General features: G+C 39.8%; 1 protein-coding gene across 1 annotated transcript in view; it reads left to right on the top strand.

Annotated features, from left to right (window-relative positions):
- The window catches only part of Atp13a5 (ATPase 13A5), a 124,162-nt gene extending 111,435 nt beyond the window's left edge, over window positions 1-12,727 (top strand). The window contains exons 28-30 of the mRNA XM_051191266.1: window positions 6,944-7,032; window positions 10,532-10,612; window positions 12,456-12,727. Of these exons, the coding sequence (XP_051047223.1) occupies window positions 6,944-7,032; window positions 10,532-10,612; window positions 12,456-12,716 (431 nt within the window). The 3' untranslated portion in view covers window positions 12,717-12,727. The remainder of the gene's footprint in view (window positions 1-6,943; window positions 7,033-10,531; window positions 10,613-12,455) is intronic.
- The last annotated feature ends 4,169 nt before the right edge of the window (window positions 12,728-16,896 follow it).

The following is a 16,896-nucleotide window of genomic DNA, read 5'->3' as shown; positions in this document are numbered from 1 at the left end:
CCTGGTTTGATAAGACTTTTTTTAAATTTTTTTAAAATTTAAATTATAAACAATCTTATTTTACATATCAATCCCAGTTCCTTCTCCCTCCCATCCTCTTATCCCCTGCAACAATCCCCAGCCCTATCCTGCCTCTGCTCCTCAGGATGGGTGAGATCTTCCAAGGGGGATCCTGATAAGACTTCTTAAAGCATGGCATTTCATTTAGTTTTAATTTGGACTTTTTATTGTCAGTGAAGAAATATAGATCTGTATTAGTAAGCGTGTCATCTATGACTTGCCTGTACATTTTAATCTATTTTCATATTAGATTTCTGCTACTTTCCTTATTTATCTATATGAGCTGTTTATTCCTTTGTAGTTATCTTTTCTCATTGCCTTTATGCACAGACAGGTTTTTCTAATTACAAAACAGAGATTACACTCACTTATTTTAAAGATATTTTAACATTTTTTGAATTTTTAATGCAATGTGGTATGTTTACCGTGTGAGTCAAGTTAGTTTACACAATTAATCAATTTTTGTACTATTCAATATCTAATATTCCTTTCCCTCATGTATTCCCCAACTGAGTATAATACCAGCCTCATCATATCTATGTTCATGTACGTTATTGTTCAATTATAAGTAATTTGTATTAGGTAATTTGTATTAGCTCCACATATTATATATTTATACAGAGTTGGTCTGCTTTCACACTGTCTTTTTTCTATTTCACTGCTACTATTTACAGTGGCATTTTACCAAGGAGAGTTTCATGGTTTATTTAATAAGCAGCATGTGGGTCGTAAACTCTCATTTCTCTTCATTTTTTACAGTATCTCACTTTCATGTTTTTTTCTTCCAGATGAATTGTAAGGTAAAGTGTCCAGCTTCAAAATTTCTCACGTGGGATCTTGATACTTTGGGAAGAATTTATTGATTTGTATAATTTAATCTTCCCATGTAGGAACATTTCCCATCCGTTTATTTTCCTGTTATTGTAACCAAGGATGTGACAAGAAACAGCCTAAAGGATGAGGCACGTGATTGTTTTACAGTTTGTGGGGGTATAGTTCATCATGGTGAAGGAGAGTCAATTGCAGGATTGTGTGATGGCTGGTCATACTGTGTTCACAGTCAGGAGGCAAAATTTACAGGAAGAAGGCCTGTGCTATCGATACATCTCAAGGCCTACTCCTATTGACCCTTCTCATCCAATGGTGCTCGACCCACAACCTTCCAAAGTAGTTCCCACTAGCTAGGACCAAGTTCAAATGCATGAGTCCATGGGGGATGTTTCACAAACAAAGCATATCAAACCCACCGTTATTCTCATTTCTTTTATTTATCCTTTAATATATGTAGTTTTCTCCACTATAGGCACTGTATATGTAAGAACCTAATCCTATTTGCTTCTCTGTTTGTGTTATGAATGGCTTCTTCCTGATGTATTTGCAACTGAATGTCACTGTGAGATGAGAAGTGCTTAGTATCACTTTCACTTTCTACCCAGAATCCTTCCTGACCTTTGTTGTTACCTTGAGCCTTGAGTGTTTTAGAAAAACAGTGATTTGTAATTGCAAACAAAATTATTCCTTCTTTGTTTTAAATAACTAAATATCTACCTATATTTTGAATGAATGATTGAAATCCAGAATTCAGGGCAATGTTAGGTAACATCAAGACTAACAGATAAATACACACCTTAGTGACAACAATTGTAGAAATTGTCATTTAAACTGTTTATAAATACATTTTTGGCTGTTGGTGAGATTGTCATAGAAAGTTCCTATTAGGTAAAGAAAATAACCCTTTATTTGCATTAATCAAGAGAGATTTTAAAATCCAGTCTAGGAGACAGACTTCAGACTTCAACAGATGGCTTACCATCACCTACCAAGATGAACTCTTTATGTATTCTCTATCTTTTTATCCAGTGCTACAGATGTGTTATATTAATAAATTTGATGCTAAATCATATTCTTAAGAATAGCCTACTTACTTGTAATAGATTAAACATTTACTAAATTGAATTTTGTAGCTTCTTGAAGAACCATATTTCATGCTGTATTTTTCAGAAGTTTTTTTTTTTGTACATCTTTGTTAGGTTTTAGTTTTAGATAAAAACTTGACCTTTTGTTTCCTCTGTAAAGATTTTAATAGATAAGAATGATTTCTTCCTTGACAACTTACAAAAATGTAACACTAAATTACTTAGCTTCAAATCCTTCCTTGGAAAGTGTTTTAAGGATTGATGTGGGTTATTCTGTTTTAAATAATATATTTTTGCATATATAATACCATTTCATTGATATTATCAAACTTTATCATATAATTTGGGGTAGGGTTTTTCTTAAAGTTTTACTTATTTTCTGTGACCCTGGCTAGTGTCGTAATTATACATATATAGTATTAATAAATTTTCACTAAGTGTGACAGAATTTCTAAAATTTGTTTTAATGTTTCTTTGTTTTAATTTTAGTCTGTGGTTACTTGGCTCTTTTGTGTCTGGAACTTCTTGTGGGAGAGATAACGACAGGGGATACATGGTAGAATGAAATTGCTCATTTTCTGTAGGCCAGGATGCAGGAAAGACAGCAAGTGTGGGCAAGCTGGGGCATGGAGGTTAAGGAGAGGCAAGGAAGGAAGTGGCCATGGTGGGGTGGGGTGAGCCAGGGACAAAATACACCATTCAAGTGTGTCTTCCTGCTAATTTTGTCATTTGTCTCAAGTTCCTATCACCTCACAATAGTTCATTAAGATGTGAGTCTATCAGTGGGATAATTTATGATTCAGTTATGGCCTTCATTATCTACCCACCATTTAAAGTAACCTCTGTGCTGCACTGGAGACCATGGCCTCTGGAGACCATGCCCTCTGGAGACAATTTCCTCTGGAGACTATGCCCTCCATACCTGAGTTTTTGGTGATGTTTCAGACCCAAATCACATTAAAAATGTTGCTTTTTTTCTTCTTATGTTAAATGCATTTTTAAAAAACTGGTTAATAACAAAATAGCTCTCAGACTTTTAATTCTGTATTGGTTTTGATTTCTCATTTGTTAAGATTTGTTTTTCCTTTTCTTGAATTTATTTTGCATTAACTTCATTGTCTATGTTTGTTTCTTCATCTGTGTAAGGTTAGGAAAGCATTCAAGGCTAGTCATTGTAGTTTGGATTGTATTCTTTATATTTTTCCCTACCAATAACTTTGACCTATTTTGTTCTTTCACCTAATACTTTTCAGAACAGTGAATTTTACTGGTTGGGGGGGGGAGTTGTCAGATTTTACTTTTATTTTTCTTTCTTCTGTTTGTTTTAATAGCTTGTAAACATATGTTGTTTCCTTTTTGATGCAATAGGCTTTAATAAGTTCCCTTATTTGTGTACTAGGGCGGGGGGTGTTTCTGTTCAACCCCATCACATATGTCTGTTCTGATAGTTGTGATTAGATGACCTGGCCTCAGACACTTGCTTTAGAGGAATTGCTACATGGTTGTATATGTTAAGTTCCTGGCTCTAGGTTAAACATATGCAATTATTGTTAAAGTACTTTCATTCTGTTATATTATTCAGATTCTCTTTGTTCCTGTACAAGTTTGGCAAAGCTGTCTTCTCAAAGCATTTGAGACCATGCTGGTGTCTTCCTCTGATCTTATATTTCCTGTCAATGAGTTTCTCATCATTTCCCTCACTTCTGAAGCAGGGTTTGAAAGAACCCTTGACTCTTGTCGCAACAAATGAAGATTCTGCTTTAGATTTTGAAGTCATTTCTTGTAGCCCTGATTTCCAAAGTAAATGTATTTCATAAGTAGGATGCTCTCCACTACATGGTGCTTTAATAGGAAATACAATACAATACCAGGGACTTTCACACACACATGGAATGAATTAGAAGTTGATTAGTTACAACTTGGGGACTTGGAGCTTAAAGGAAAACTGATATCTCATCATAGACACAATAATTTTATCTGGTTGGTAGTGGCAGAGGACGGAAACCTATGGGAAGGAGCCAATGGATCCCAGGGATTAAACTCAAGCTTTGGCAGCTGACCTGTTTAGGGTTTCTAGTGCTTTTATGCAGTGGTTCTCACCCTATGGGTTGCAACCCCTTTGTTGGTGAATGGCCCTTTCACAGGAGCCACCAAAGACCATTGGAAAACACAGATATTTACATTATGACTCACATCTGCAGTATAATTACAATGAAGTAGCAACAAAAAGAATTTTATGACCGGGGTCACCACAACATAAGAAACTGTAGTAAAGGGTCGCAGCATCAGGAAGGTGGAGAACCACTGCTGTCATGAAACACAATGACCAAAAGCAAGCTGAGGAAGAAAGGATTTATTTTGTTTACACCATAGTTCATCACTGAAGGAAGTCAGGACAGGAACTCAAACCCTGCAGGACCTGATGCAGAAGCCATGGAAGGATGCTGCTTACTGGCTTGCTCCTCATGGCTTACGCATCCTGCTCTCTTATAAAAACCAGGACCCCTAGCTCAGGGATGGCTGTAACCACAATGGGTTTGGCCTGCCCCATCAATCACTAATTTAAAAAATGCCCAACAGCCAGATCTTATGCAGACATTTCCTCAGCTGCTTTTCCTTCCTTTTAGATGACAGTAGCTTGTGTCAGGTTAAAACAAAATGAGCCAGAACAGTGAGTGACAAGTGCATTTAGCTGCTCAGCCATATCACTGGTGTAACAATTCCAAATGGGAAAGGTTTTATAATCAAATATTCTAATACACAGAAACTAATATATTTTTTTTAAAAAAGTGTGTGTATATGTGTGTGGTAGGGTCTGTGTACATGTGAGCAAAGGTGTCCATGGAGGCCAGGAGAGGCCTTTGGGTATCTGGGGGCTGGATTTAGAGGCAATAGTGAGCTACCCTATGTTGCTGCTGGGGACAGGGCTTAGGACCTTTGTAATAGCAGTGTATGATTTAAACACTGAATTGTCTCTCCTGCACCAATGCATAATGTTACAGGTTGTAAACTTCTGAGTTAGAATTCAGAAGTTTTCAGAGGTACTAAGATTCATTATATAAGTGATTTCACCTTGGAGTAACAAATATCTTGCTTTTCTAATCAGTGTTTGGGAGCTCAACTTTATGCTACAGAGACAGTTGTAAACAAGTATGAACATTACCAACCCTTCCTTTGTTTGAAGACAAGCTAACTGTAGTTTGTGCAGTATTTACTGTTAAATGGCTTGCCTAAATAGGGCCCCATTCTTCATCCACAGTAGCTGACCACAGAGGAGAGTTTCTCGTTTCATTTCTTCATTGCATACAGTTGAAGTAAGGGAGAGGGCCTGCCTTGCAGATCGATAGCCCGAGGACACACTGAATGTGCAAGATTCAGCCAGTTGCTAATAAGAATCCGGCCTTTAGCAGGAACAACAGCTGATATTACCCCCTTCCTTTTCCAGTTTCTGGGTCCTGGGAATCCCACAATAGAACAAATGCAGAAAGTGATCTTTCTATCACCATCATAGGCACATTGCTCTATTTGGGATCAGTCCTCTCTCTCTCTCTCTCTCTCTCTCTCTCTCTCTCTCCCTCCCTCCCTCCCTCCCTCCCTCCCTCTCTCCCTCCCTCCCTCTCTCTCCCCCTTCCCCTCCTTCTAAGCAAGTGTGGCCATTCTCCTGAGAGTGATGAGAGTAAGTGGGGAATGCTAAGGGTGGATACAGGTGCTGACAGGTGAAACCAATCTTGGTGTCTTCAGAAATAGTTTCCGTGGATTTAACTCAGGTTTCTAGTTGGTCCAGATAGAGAAAATCTAGATAGTGGTGCTTGTCTTAAAGAAAGAAAGAAAGAAAGAAAGAAAGAAAGAAAGAAAGAAAGAAAGAAAGGAAGGAAAGAAAGAAATAAGAACGAAAGAAAGAAAGAAAAAAGAAAGGAAGGAAGGAAGGAAGGAAGGAAGAAAGGAAGAAAGAAAGAAAGAAAGAAAGAAAGAAAGAAAGAAAGAAAATACCCTCAAAAGAATTTAGAATCATCTCTATCGTGGTGACACTGAGTGGATTCTAGTGCTTGGGGCCTGAGGTGATATCAAAACATTACCAAGGCTCTATTTGCATTTCTTTGGGAAGACACATGAGCAGGTGGGCTTTTGCTGGGAAGAACATCGATTCTGACAGAATACACTAGGGATGTTTATGTTCTAAAGGCCAAGCAGTTGTGGACACAGGAAGAGAGAAGCCCAGCAGCTTTGTATATTTATTTCTGAGTTGCCTTTCCCAAGTCAGAGTCCCAAAGCCTCAGATGTAGTCGTTCCCAAGAGGCAGCAACCTGGTTGATAGATCAATTGAGATCATAAAAATCAGAATGTCATGTGTAATATGAAATAAACTTTGTAAGGGAGGATTAGAAAGCTGCAAGAAAATGTGAGTTGGGCTCATTAAGCAGAGGAAAACAGAATGTACCTTGGCAGTAAGTGCACCAGGCACTTAATGACCTCTTGGTAGGGAACAGAATGTGAGTGAGCAGAGGTTTCAGAAAAGCTGATGGGCCTGACACTGGAAAGCCCTGAGTGTCAGTGGCCGATTCTTATACCTCATTCTCCTACAACTGAATAATAAGATGCTGTCAGGACTAGGTAATCCTACATATGTGTATCTCACTAGATGGTGTGATCATGAGCAGGGCTTCTCTGCAACAATTCAGTTGGTCTAGTCATGGCGGGATGTTTCCACCCAGAGAACCCTCAGTAGAGATGATTCCTTCTTCTTGGACGTTTCTATAATATGTATGCTTCCATCTTTATGAGGAAAGATGTTTAATATAACACCCTTATCTTACAAACATTAGAACATATTTTAAAACATATGATGATGTATCAAAACATCTGAAGATGAGTCTAGCATTTGCCCAACATGAACTGATTGCTAACATGAGCCAAGTTATATGAGGCATTCTCTTAGCACCTGAAAATAATGTTTTGTGTTTCTACAGATTTATTCTCACTTCTGCTGACATCTGCTGCAGGCCTCACCATTTTCCTTCTGTTCTCTGATTTTCAAGATATATACCAAGGAATGGAGGTAAGTGTTGTACATTATACGTCTGCTATGACTCAGACATGCCAAAACTGTTCTTGCATTGCATTTTCTAAGTCAGTCATTATTTTCTCTCTGACCCACTAAAGACTGTGAACTGTTATTTTTTGGAAGAGAAAATATTTCGGTATTTCACATACATTTTCATGCTAATCATCATTTCAACATGTTTATAGTGTTCATGCCTATAACATTGTCTGGGACCAGAGATGACACAGTGAGTAAATGGGCCTGCTACCAAGCCTGATGACCAGAGTTCATTCCCAGGGACCTAAATGATAGAAGCAGATGATCAACTCCCATAAGTTGAACTGAGACCCCTACATGTGTTTTGTGGCATGTATGTCCCCTTACACACACACACACACACACACACACACCTGCACACTAAATAAATATGAAAGAAGTAACTATCTTATTTAAAAACTTTACCTTGTCATATTTACCTACATAGTAAAATTAATGGATAATATAATAATCAGTTCTCCATGCTTAACTACTTAAAATATAGGAAAACTATCCTTTAAATGTAATTGTAAAAGAAAAACCTGGGGCAATCTTATTATACCAGGAATTGACTGGAGAATGTTACCTGAGTGGCCATCATTTGATCTAGAATGCACTAATTTGAAATTAAACTCATCAGGAAGTTATTATATCTATCTTGGATCCAGTCTTGTGGAAGACTATTAGCCTATAGTTTTGTTTTTAAGACTAGCCATCCTTTGCTGAGATGTACATGACTGCCTGACACCACTCATTCTTTTTTTTTTTTTTTAAGTTTTAGTTTTTTTATTTTATTTTTTTTTACATGTCGATCCCAGTTCCCTTTCTCTCCCTCCCTCCTTTTCTTCCTCCCTCCCTCTTACCCTCGCTGCCCCCTCACATGCACCCTGACCACCCTCCCCTCCCATCCCCCCACCCCCATTCCACATGCAGGGCTATACCATCCAGGTGGGGTCATGTAGATCTGTCAGGTCATTTGAAGGAGGGACTAGGACTTATCTCCTGTCTCTAGGTTAAGGCAGTATCCCTCCATGGGGGATGTGTTCGCAAGGTCCTTTTGTGCACCAGGGGTACATCCTGGCTCCACTGTCTGAAGTCCCTTAGACTGCTCAGTCCTTCTAGCTGAGACCCATGTTTAGGGGGGCCTGAGTCAGTCCCATACTGGCTTCCCAGCTTTCAGTCTTGTGACCCGTTAGCTCCTCCTTGTTCAGGTCAGCTGTCTCTATGTGTTTCTGCAACCTGGTCTTGTCCTCTCCCTCTCTGCATCTGGATTCTAGTTCAGCTCAGTGTTTAGTTATGAGTGCTTGCTTCTGTTTCCAACAGGTACTAGATGAGGGCTCCATGATGGTGGATAAGTTAGTTGTTGATGTCACTATCAGGGAAGGGCATTTATGGTAACCTTTCCATGGTTTCCATTATTGGTTTGAAGAGAAAACTGAACCTAAAGAAAGGTCTACAGACCTACAAGACTGACACCACCCATTCTTGAAAGGAATATAAAAGTAGAGCTGGGAGAACATGGAAGGAATTCTCACTGTTGCTGTGACAGTCATGAAGGCCTCAGGGAAGAAGCATGGATTGGTGAGGACCCAGACTGGATCTTGCCAGGGCAGGCTGTTTCTGATGGGCAGAACCACCTCAGCACCAGGAGAAAGAGCTGAGGATTTTTTGGTTTTCAAAGGACAACTGTGATTCTAGAAGTGAAAAGAATGTGGGGTGACAGGGGTGAAAATAAAGCAAGGCTTGTGTTACAGAACAGGTAGGAACGTCTTGTAAAACAGGCAGGTGTTGTACTGTGGTGCATGGAGAAGAGAGACACAGGAATCGTCCAAGGCTGCCAACCAGCTTCGTACTTTCTGCCAAAATAACAGTGAGATGCTGAGGGTTCTGTGGAAGGACATTTCAAACAGATTCACTAGGCAAGGGCAGGAAAGCAAGGCGATGGAGAGACAGTTAGGAAATGAAAACTTATGTGATCCACCCATAGCCCATGAGTTAGTTATAGAGCTTCTTTCAGAGTCTGCTTGGTCCGGGAACAGAAGCTAATTAAGATATTGCTCTGAATAATTCAGAAGTGAAGACAGTCTGCTGTGAACAGTTCCAAATTATTGAAATGAAAAATTCCAAACCAAGAACATTCTCAAGCCGGGGACGGAGAAGAGCCTTCCCCAGTGTAGTGGGAGCAGCAATGAGAACTGTGTGGGTCAGACTATGACCCAGCTTGTCCAAAGCCTTTCACCTAATGTGCTTCTGGGTAGAGGCTGCTTCTGCTTGGGGAAACAAATGGCCAAGTACTGACATGAAACAGCCCATTCCTTGATGGGGATGAGGATTTGAAGTGAGTAGCCAGACCATGGTTTTGTTTGTTTCCTTTGCTCCTTGGGCTCTTTTGGAGGGCCCACCACCCGGCACCCAAAAAAATCACACACAAGGAAACTTATTACTTAAGAATGCCAGGTCTTAGCTTAGTTTGTTTCTAGCCAGCTTTACATTATCCTGTCTACCTTTTGCCTCTGTGTTTTTTCGTTTTCTTCCTTGGTGGCTGGCTATGTGGCTGGGTAGCAGGTCCCCAAAAGAATCAAAGAGTAAAACACAACCAAAAACAAGAGCAGTTGTTGTCAACCTTCCTAATGCTGAGACCCTTTAGTACAGCCCCTCATGTTGTGACGACCCGCCCCCCAAACACCAAATTATGTTTGAGCTCTTTCAGAAATATAATTTTGCTACTGTTATGAATCATTATGCAAATATCTGATATGCCACTTCACGGGGTCTTGACCTACTGTTTGAGAACCACTGGACTAGACATTCTGGGGTGGAGGATTCTGTGATTTTAGACCTCAGATTCCCACGGTGGGTGTGGCTCTCACGTGTAATAAACAGAGATGTTTTGTGGTAAGTCTGTTACCCTGTAGTGTTTGTATGGGTTGTTAGATTTGCATGGAGCTGATAGGTTTGGGACCAGTAACATTTGCCCAAAACATCATATTCAGTCAAAGCAACCTTAATTTTTTTTTGTCATGACTTAGATTTTTTACCCACAAGCCAATTTTGCTGAACAAAAAAAGCAACGAATTCCAAGTCAATTTTTTGCTTTAGGAGCACAGAAAGCAGTTAGAATTGCAGAACAATGATTTAATTTTACGTCCTCTTTCCTGAGTCTTAAAGCATAAATAAAGGAGCACATGAGCTCTGAGGTTGAGCACATGAGCTCTGAGGTGCCACCCTACTTCACTGCCCAAGGCCATGGAGGGTCCACAGGCCTGAAGGAATCCATTCTAGTTTAGATTCTGGCTTTGAATAAGTCCTTGCACAAGTAAACAAAACAGTGCCTACCCTCTAACTTCAGGGTTATTACAAATTCAGAAATGTTAAATAATAATAAGCATGGAATACTTTTTCAAAATGTGAGACATGTACTATATAATGGCAGCTGTTTTCTTTTTATTCTTTTTTATTATTCTTTTTTTCCCAACAGTTCATCCCAACCATCATGTCATGGAGAGTTTCCATTCTGATGGCAGCTTTTGTCCAGTTCTGTGTGGCTTTCTTTGTGGAGGTAAAGTATATGGCTCCTATGATTTTTTTTTAAAGGCAGGTATGTAAATTGAGAGTCTCAATCTCAATGTACATTTGCTGTTTACAGCAACTTCTACAGTCCCCCAAAAGAGGATTAGTAAGGGCATTTTGAATACTAGGCATGATCTTGTTGGGAGGAATTCTTCAGAGTATGGTTTAAAATTCTTGGAAGGCGACTGGGCATTGGTGGTGCATGCCTTTAATCTCAGCACTTGAGGGGCAGAGGCAGAGGTAGGCAGATCTCTGTGAGATTGAGGCCAGCCTGGTCTACAGAGCTAGTTCCAGGACAGGCTTCAAAGCAATACTGAGAAACCCTGTCTCAAATCCGCCCCCCCCCCAAAAAAAAAATCTTGGAAGGCTGCTGAGAAATATTCCTGGTGTCTTTCTCCATAGAAAGATTCAGTTCCAGTACTTGTCCCAAGAGGCACTGTATTTATTCGCTGCTATTCTTAGTCATCTAGAAGTGAGACCCTAGGTCTCACTCTGAAATGTGAGGAGACATTTGGACAGAGTGAAGCAGCATCTATCTTCAGGAGGGCTCCTCTAATCCGGAGAGAAAGGAAGCTGGCCATTTTCATTGTTATCAACTGGACCTTTGGAGGTCTTCTCATGAGTGGTCCAGTTCTCTTCTACTCAGGGCCACTGAATGACTCATCCACACAGGAAAAGACATGGATGGTGCTTCATAAAAGGAGTTAGAGATGACTCTTGAATGATAAGCAAGCCCTTTGAGGGAAAGACCAACCAAATTAAGTAGGTGTGTGTGTGCGCACACACATGCATGCACATGTGGGTGTGTAAATGTCTTACACTCTTTCAGTCAGAGACTCCACCTTTATAGCAATTTTTTTTTTTAATGAGACAGAAAAGTTTAAATCTTGACTTGAATGAAGAGATTCATGATAGTGTTATCTCCGGCAGCAAAATATGATTCAAATGGTGTGTTTAAATGCTTATGCTGTGATTTGAAGAAATGCTGGCGTCTTTAAAGATAATAAGATGGCTACAGCTTTAACTACAATAAAATACCTTAAGAGATAAAATCACACAAAAGTTGCATATGACAGAAAATCTAGCATAAACAAAGGAAAGAAAAATGCAAAATTGGATGAATTCTATTGTTTGTAAAAATCACATAAGGAAATCATAAAAGGGAACTCAAAAGGATGGGAAACAAAGCAAGTTTGAGGAACTGGAGAGATGCAGTGGTTATGAGTGCTTGCCGCTCTTGCAGAGGACCTGACTTTGGTTCCCAGCACCCACATCAGACAGCTTACCTCCTGGGTAATTCCAGCTGGTGGTCATCTGACACCCTCTGGCCTTTGCAGACTCATGTAGGCATATACACATCCCCCACCCCACCACACCACACCCCACATATGCATAAATAAGAATAAATTTTAAAGTGTTTGATTGCTACAGACTAATTTGTCCAACCAACAAAATTTGGCACTTTGTGACAGGCGGCAGAACTAAGTTTTTGGTTTCTATGTTTTTTCTCCCCTTCCCTTTCCTCTCTTCTTCTGTTTTACTTTCTGGATATGTGGTGTGTTATTGTTAGTTTGAGCCCCCCTAGTGAAAGAACTGTAAGTGAATTGCAAACCAGGATTTCACCAGGAAATCTGCAGAAAGGCAAGTCTTCTAGTGTTCTGTGTCAGGGAACATTTCAGCTCCCAGGGGAAGCAGCAACAGCAGCAGCACTGAGCTCAGCAGGGAGGAGGTCCAGAGTCCAGGGCCTCCAGCTCTGTCCAGCTATGAGGGGCTCACTGATGTAAGCACAGTGGTTTCATTGCCACTCTCCGCCCCACCCTCCAATTTTTCAGGATGCCATCCTTCAAAATAGAGAGCTCTGGCTGTTTATAAAGAAAGAATTTGGATTCTACTCAAAAAGTCAGTACAGAATCTTGCAGAGAAAGCTGGCAGAAGACTCCACCTGGCCTCCCACGAACAGGACAGATTATGCAGACAATGGCAAAAATGGATTATACATCAACAGAGCCTATGAAAGTCCTGAGCAGGTCCCCAGAGGGAAACTCGGGCTCGGGGGGCAAGCTTCCGAACAGCACTTTTGGACAAGACTATAACCTGAATCGCTGCAACATTGCCTTTCGTCCCCCAAACTAAACGTCGTGGAGAGGTGAAAGCTGTATACGCTTCTCTTCTCTCCATCTAAGCACTCAATGCACTTCAATATATCAAGCCTTGCAGTAAAGAACCTTGCATTCGTTATATCCTTCACTAGTGAGAGAAAAAAAACTGTATGTCTCATATCACCATTGTAATAAACTGTATTCATACTGTACCTTTTTATTTTATTATTTTTTTTTTTTGTAACCGCACTGCCCTCATGCACTGAAATTAGATGTATGGACATCAAGTGAGAAGAAAAATCAAGGAAGCATTTAGTATTTGAAAGTTTGACTGATACATTAATTAATGTTGAGTTTCTTAAATTTGTAAAGCACACTATTATAGACATCTTGGCCCAGGATCACTGAATTCCTCCTGCTGTTGCATCTTTGATATGGCTGAGAGAGACAGAGACCAATGAATAATCCCACTCTAACTGTACAGGAAGCCAGGGTTGTGTGGAAGTGGAGAAGGAAAGAGATTGGTGTTAATCATCTGTAATCATGGTATGGGCATTGCTAAAATGTAAGCAAACTACACTGACTCTGTATATTCCCAAAGTTTATTGTATGGGGCCAGTGAACTTGGCAATTCAGAGTAGACTAAAATAATAAAATAAACTGTTCAAATGGGTTTTTCACTTTATAAAGTTTGTTACCTTTGTTTCTGCTATTATTGATACATGGAAATATCAAATTCTAACTTCACAAGCTTCCCTGAACTCATCATTGATCATCTTAAAAACAAAATTCTAAAGAAGGCTTTGATCCCCGGGATGAGAATTGTCAGGCTAGGCAACCTATTTCATCATTTCAAGTATCCAGACTCGTAGATGTCCATTAGAGACACCGAAAGAACGAGACCTTCACAGTGTCTTCTCTACTTGAGTTAGTACCTTTAGTCAGTTTCACCTTTGCTGTGAACTCCAGAGGCAACTTCTGGTGAACATTTGAAATTAACTACTAGATTTTCCTTTAAATATTAAATCTAAGTTTGTTAATTCAACAGATCTTCTGCTGTTCATTGGCAATTTATCAGTTGAACCCCATGAATATCACTATGTGACTAGGACCAAAGTGTATGGATTCACTCTAAGATAGTTGTTGGTTTATGTTCTGAAACCTTTAGTTTTCAGCATTTTAGCAAGCCATGGCTGTACATGGATTATGAACACTGCTACTTAAATCAATGTGTATACCTCCAAAAACAAATACATTTGCCTTTAAGCTTTCTTCATGTGTGTTCACAGCTGTTTGGGGAGGGATAATTTTAAACCTGTCTGATTTACTAGCTGTGACAATTAATTTTCATTGTCAAGTTGATTGGTATTAGTCATGTAGGAAAAAAAAATCTCTGGCACAGTCTGTGAAGATGTTTCTACAAAGTTTTTACTGGCATGGGAAGAGTTGCCCAAGATGTTAGTGGTGCCATCTATGGACCCTGATGAAATAAAAATGAGGAAGGGTGTGGAGCACCAGTGCCCCTTTCTCTCACATCATGACTGGACACAGTGTGACTGGATGCTCCATGCTTCTGCTGACATACCTTCCCTATGTGATGGACTGCAATCCCTCTAAAACCGTGAGCAGAGGAAACCCCCTCTTCTCTTAAGTTGCTTCTGCCAAGTATTTAATAATGTCAGTGAGAGAATTAACTAACTAATATAGTGGCTAGCCAAAACATTAAAAGTCCTTTAAAAAGGATGTTAGGGCTGGAGAGGACTGCTGAGGAGTATTTGGATGCCAGCATCCACATTGAGAAGCTACCAGCCTCTTGTAGCTCCAGCTCCGGGGGATCTGACTGACACCTCTTCTGGACTCTGCAAGCACACGTGTGCACACATACACATAAAAACAAAATAAATCTGTTTTTTAAAATCATGTCAGCTTGTCATTAAAAAATGCAAAGCAACCTTCAAACTATATAGGTAAAGGTTTCCTTTTCTTGACAGTCCTACTCAGTAAATTGACTCTTAGAATGAACAGATTTAGTTGATACAGTGTGACATTTAGATAGCAGATTTTATTTGTTATATTTATATATTCAATAAAATATAGGCTTTTCTTTCTCAGTCTCACCAACAACCTATCACCTGATGCAGATGATCTTTACATTCCATTTTTGGAGCATGATAGAGTTGGACTTCCATTACTGACTGTTAAAAATATGCTGACAACATTTCATAATGTTGGGAAAATAGCTGGTCCAAGCACAAGTCACATTAATCGCATGGTAATGAGTACCTACCAGAAAACAAAGCCAGCTCTGTTGAGCTGCTCATCCTATGCCTGGCCATTTTCATGGCAAACTGAGGCTACTGAAGCCTCCTCATACCTCCTCACATGACCAGTAAGGAAATGAACCTATGAATTAAAAAGTGCATTCCTGATGTTTACGTTTAACATGTTGCTTATCTTCTGGAGTGGAGATGTCAGAGTTCTCTAGAAAGGTTTGACTTGAAGCCCCCAGGAGGCTTTTGGTCCTGAATTCTCTTACTCCCACTTCCTGGATGTTAGAGTAATTCTTCCAAAGACAAAAGCCCTGTTATGAGTTGACTTGCCTTCTCTAAACATCTTTTATTGAGAAGTTGGCATATTAGGAGAAAGTAACCCAGCTGCTGCAGCTGGCCTCATCTTAACAGGACAGTCCCAGGAAAAGGACAGTCCTAGGAAATGGTCCATTCTTTGCTCTTTGGGAACATAGACCTAAATCCAGGATAAACATGACCTCATACTTTCCCAGAAAACCAAGAAGGGAAGAATGAGTTGGGGGTTAGAACAAACAGAGCCTGTTGGGAAACATAACAAAAAGACAGAGGGTCCTGGGGCTGGAATCGCAGCACACATTTCTTCTGTTAACCATTACTGTTGCCCTAACCCCAATTAGCTTCAGTATTTCTAGCCCCAGGGTAAAACCAGGTTAATAGGTGTGAGGTTTCCATTGAAACTTGCATAGTTCTTTTAACATATTCTAATCATGTTCTATCCCCATGTTTACTGACATGTTTTCCTTATTAATGGACATGCTTGTGATAATGGTACAAGAAGGCTGTCAGGCCAGCTATGTGGTTTGTGGGGTAATGTTATGATGAGCTTACATCATTATTCGTGCAGAAAGACTTGCATTCCACCTTTCCTGGCCTACTGCTACCAAGACTTCCACAGGCATGGCATTTAAAAAGTGGTTTGATTCAACACGTAATCGATAAAACAAAAGAATAAAATAATGAAATTCCTTGACTTACAGTAATAGTCGTTAAAGGGATATGGAATTTTGTGTTCTAAATATAGCACTTTACATCAATATTAAATGATCACTTGCCAAAGCTCAAAGGTCAAACCATTGAACTACTATACAATCTAGAGGGACCAATTTAACCCAATTAAAATGCAACCCATTGCTCATCGCTGATTCCTATCAGGCAAGTAGATTCTAGAAAACTCACTGGGTCTGAAAATTCAGCAGAAAGCCAGGAGATGGCTCAGTGGGTAAAGCATTTCACACATGAGCTTGAATTCAGATTCCCAGAGTCCATAGAAGCTTGGCTTGGGAGTACACATCTGTAATTCCAGACCTCCTACATTGAGACACTTTCTAGAAGCTAATAGGCTAGCTAACCTGCCATAAACTGTGAAGGACAATATACCCTGTCTTAGTTAAAAGAAAAAAGGCAGAGAGCAAAGAATGGCACTCGAGACTGTCCCCACACATGCACACCATCTATAAGAACCCCAAACATGCATGCACAAAAGCCCTTCCAACATTCTTCTTACATGCTCACACCTACACAGGTGCAGCAACATGGGTGTACTACCAAATGCTTTGTCATTCAGAGATCCTTGAGGTATCCAGCCAAATACTGGAAATACCCACTTCCCTTTTTTTCTGACAAGAAAAGGAATATGAATTTAGATGTTGGCCCTAACAACTGTCTTTCAGAAGCATATGTAAATTGTTCTCCACACCTCTGACAAAATAGCTGTCCTTAGGGGAAAGGAAAACAATATTTACAGTAGGAGATAAAATGTGATCTTTGTTTCGTTAAGATCCTCAGCTGCCTCCATCAAAAGGCAACTGCTTTTTGTTCAAGCTGCCATAGCAAGCCCATACTAGTGGGTAAAAAACTTTCCTTGT

Source organism: Phodopus roborovskii, unplaced genomic scaffold (assembly GCF_943737965.1).
Source record: "Phodopus roborovskii unplaced genomic scaffold, PHOROB, whole genome shotgun sequence".
Lineage (NCBI taxonomy): Eukaryota > Metazoa > Chordata > Mammalia > Rodentia > Cricetidae > Phodopus > Phodopus roborovskii.
This window is presented reverse-complemented; position numbering and strand designations above follow the sequence as displayed.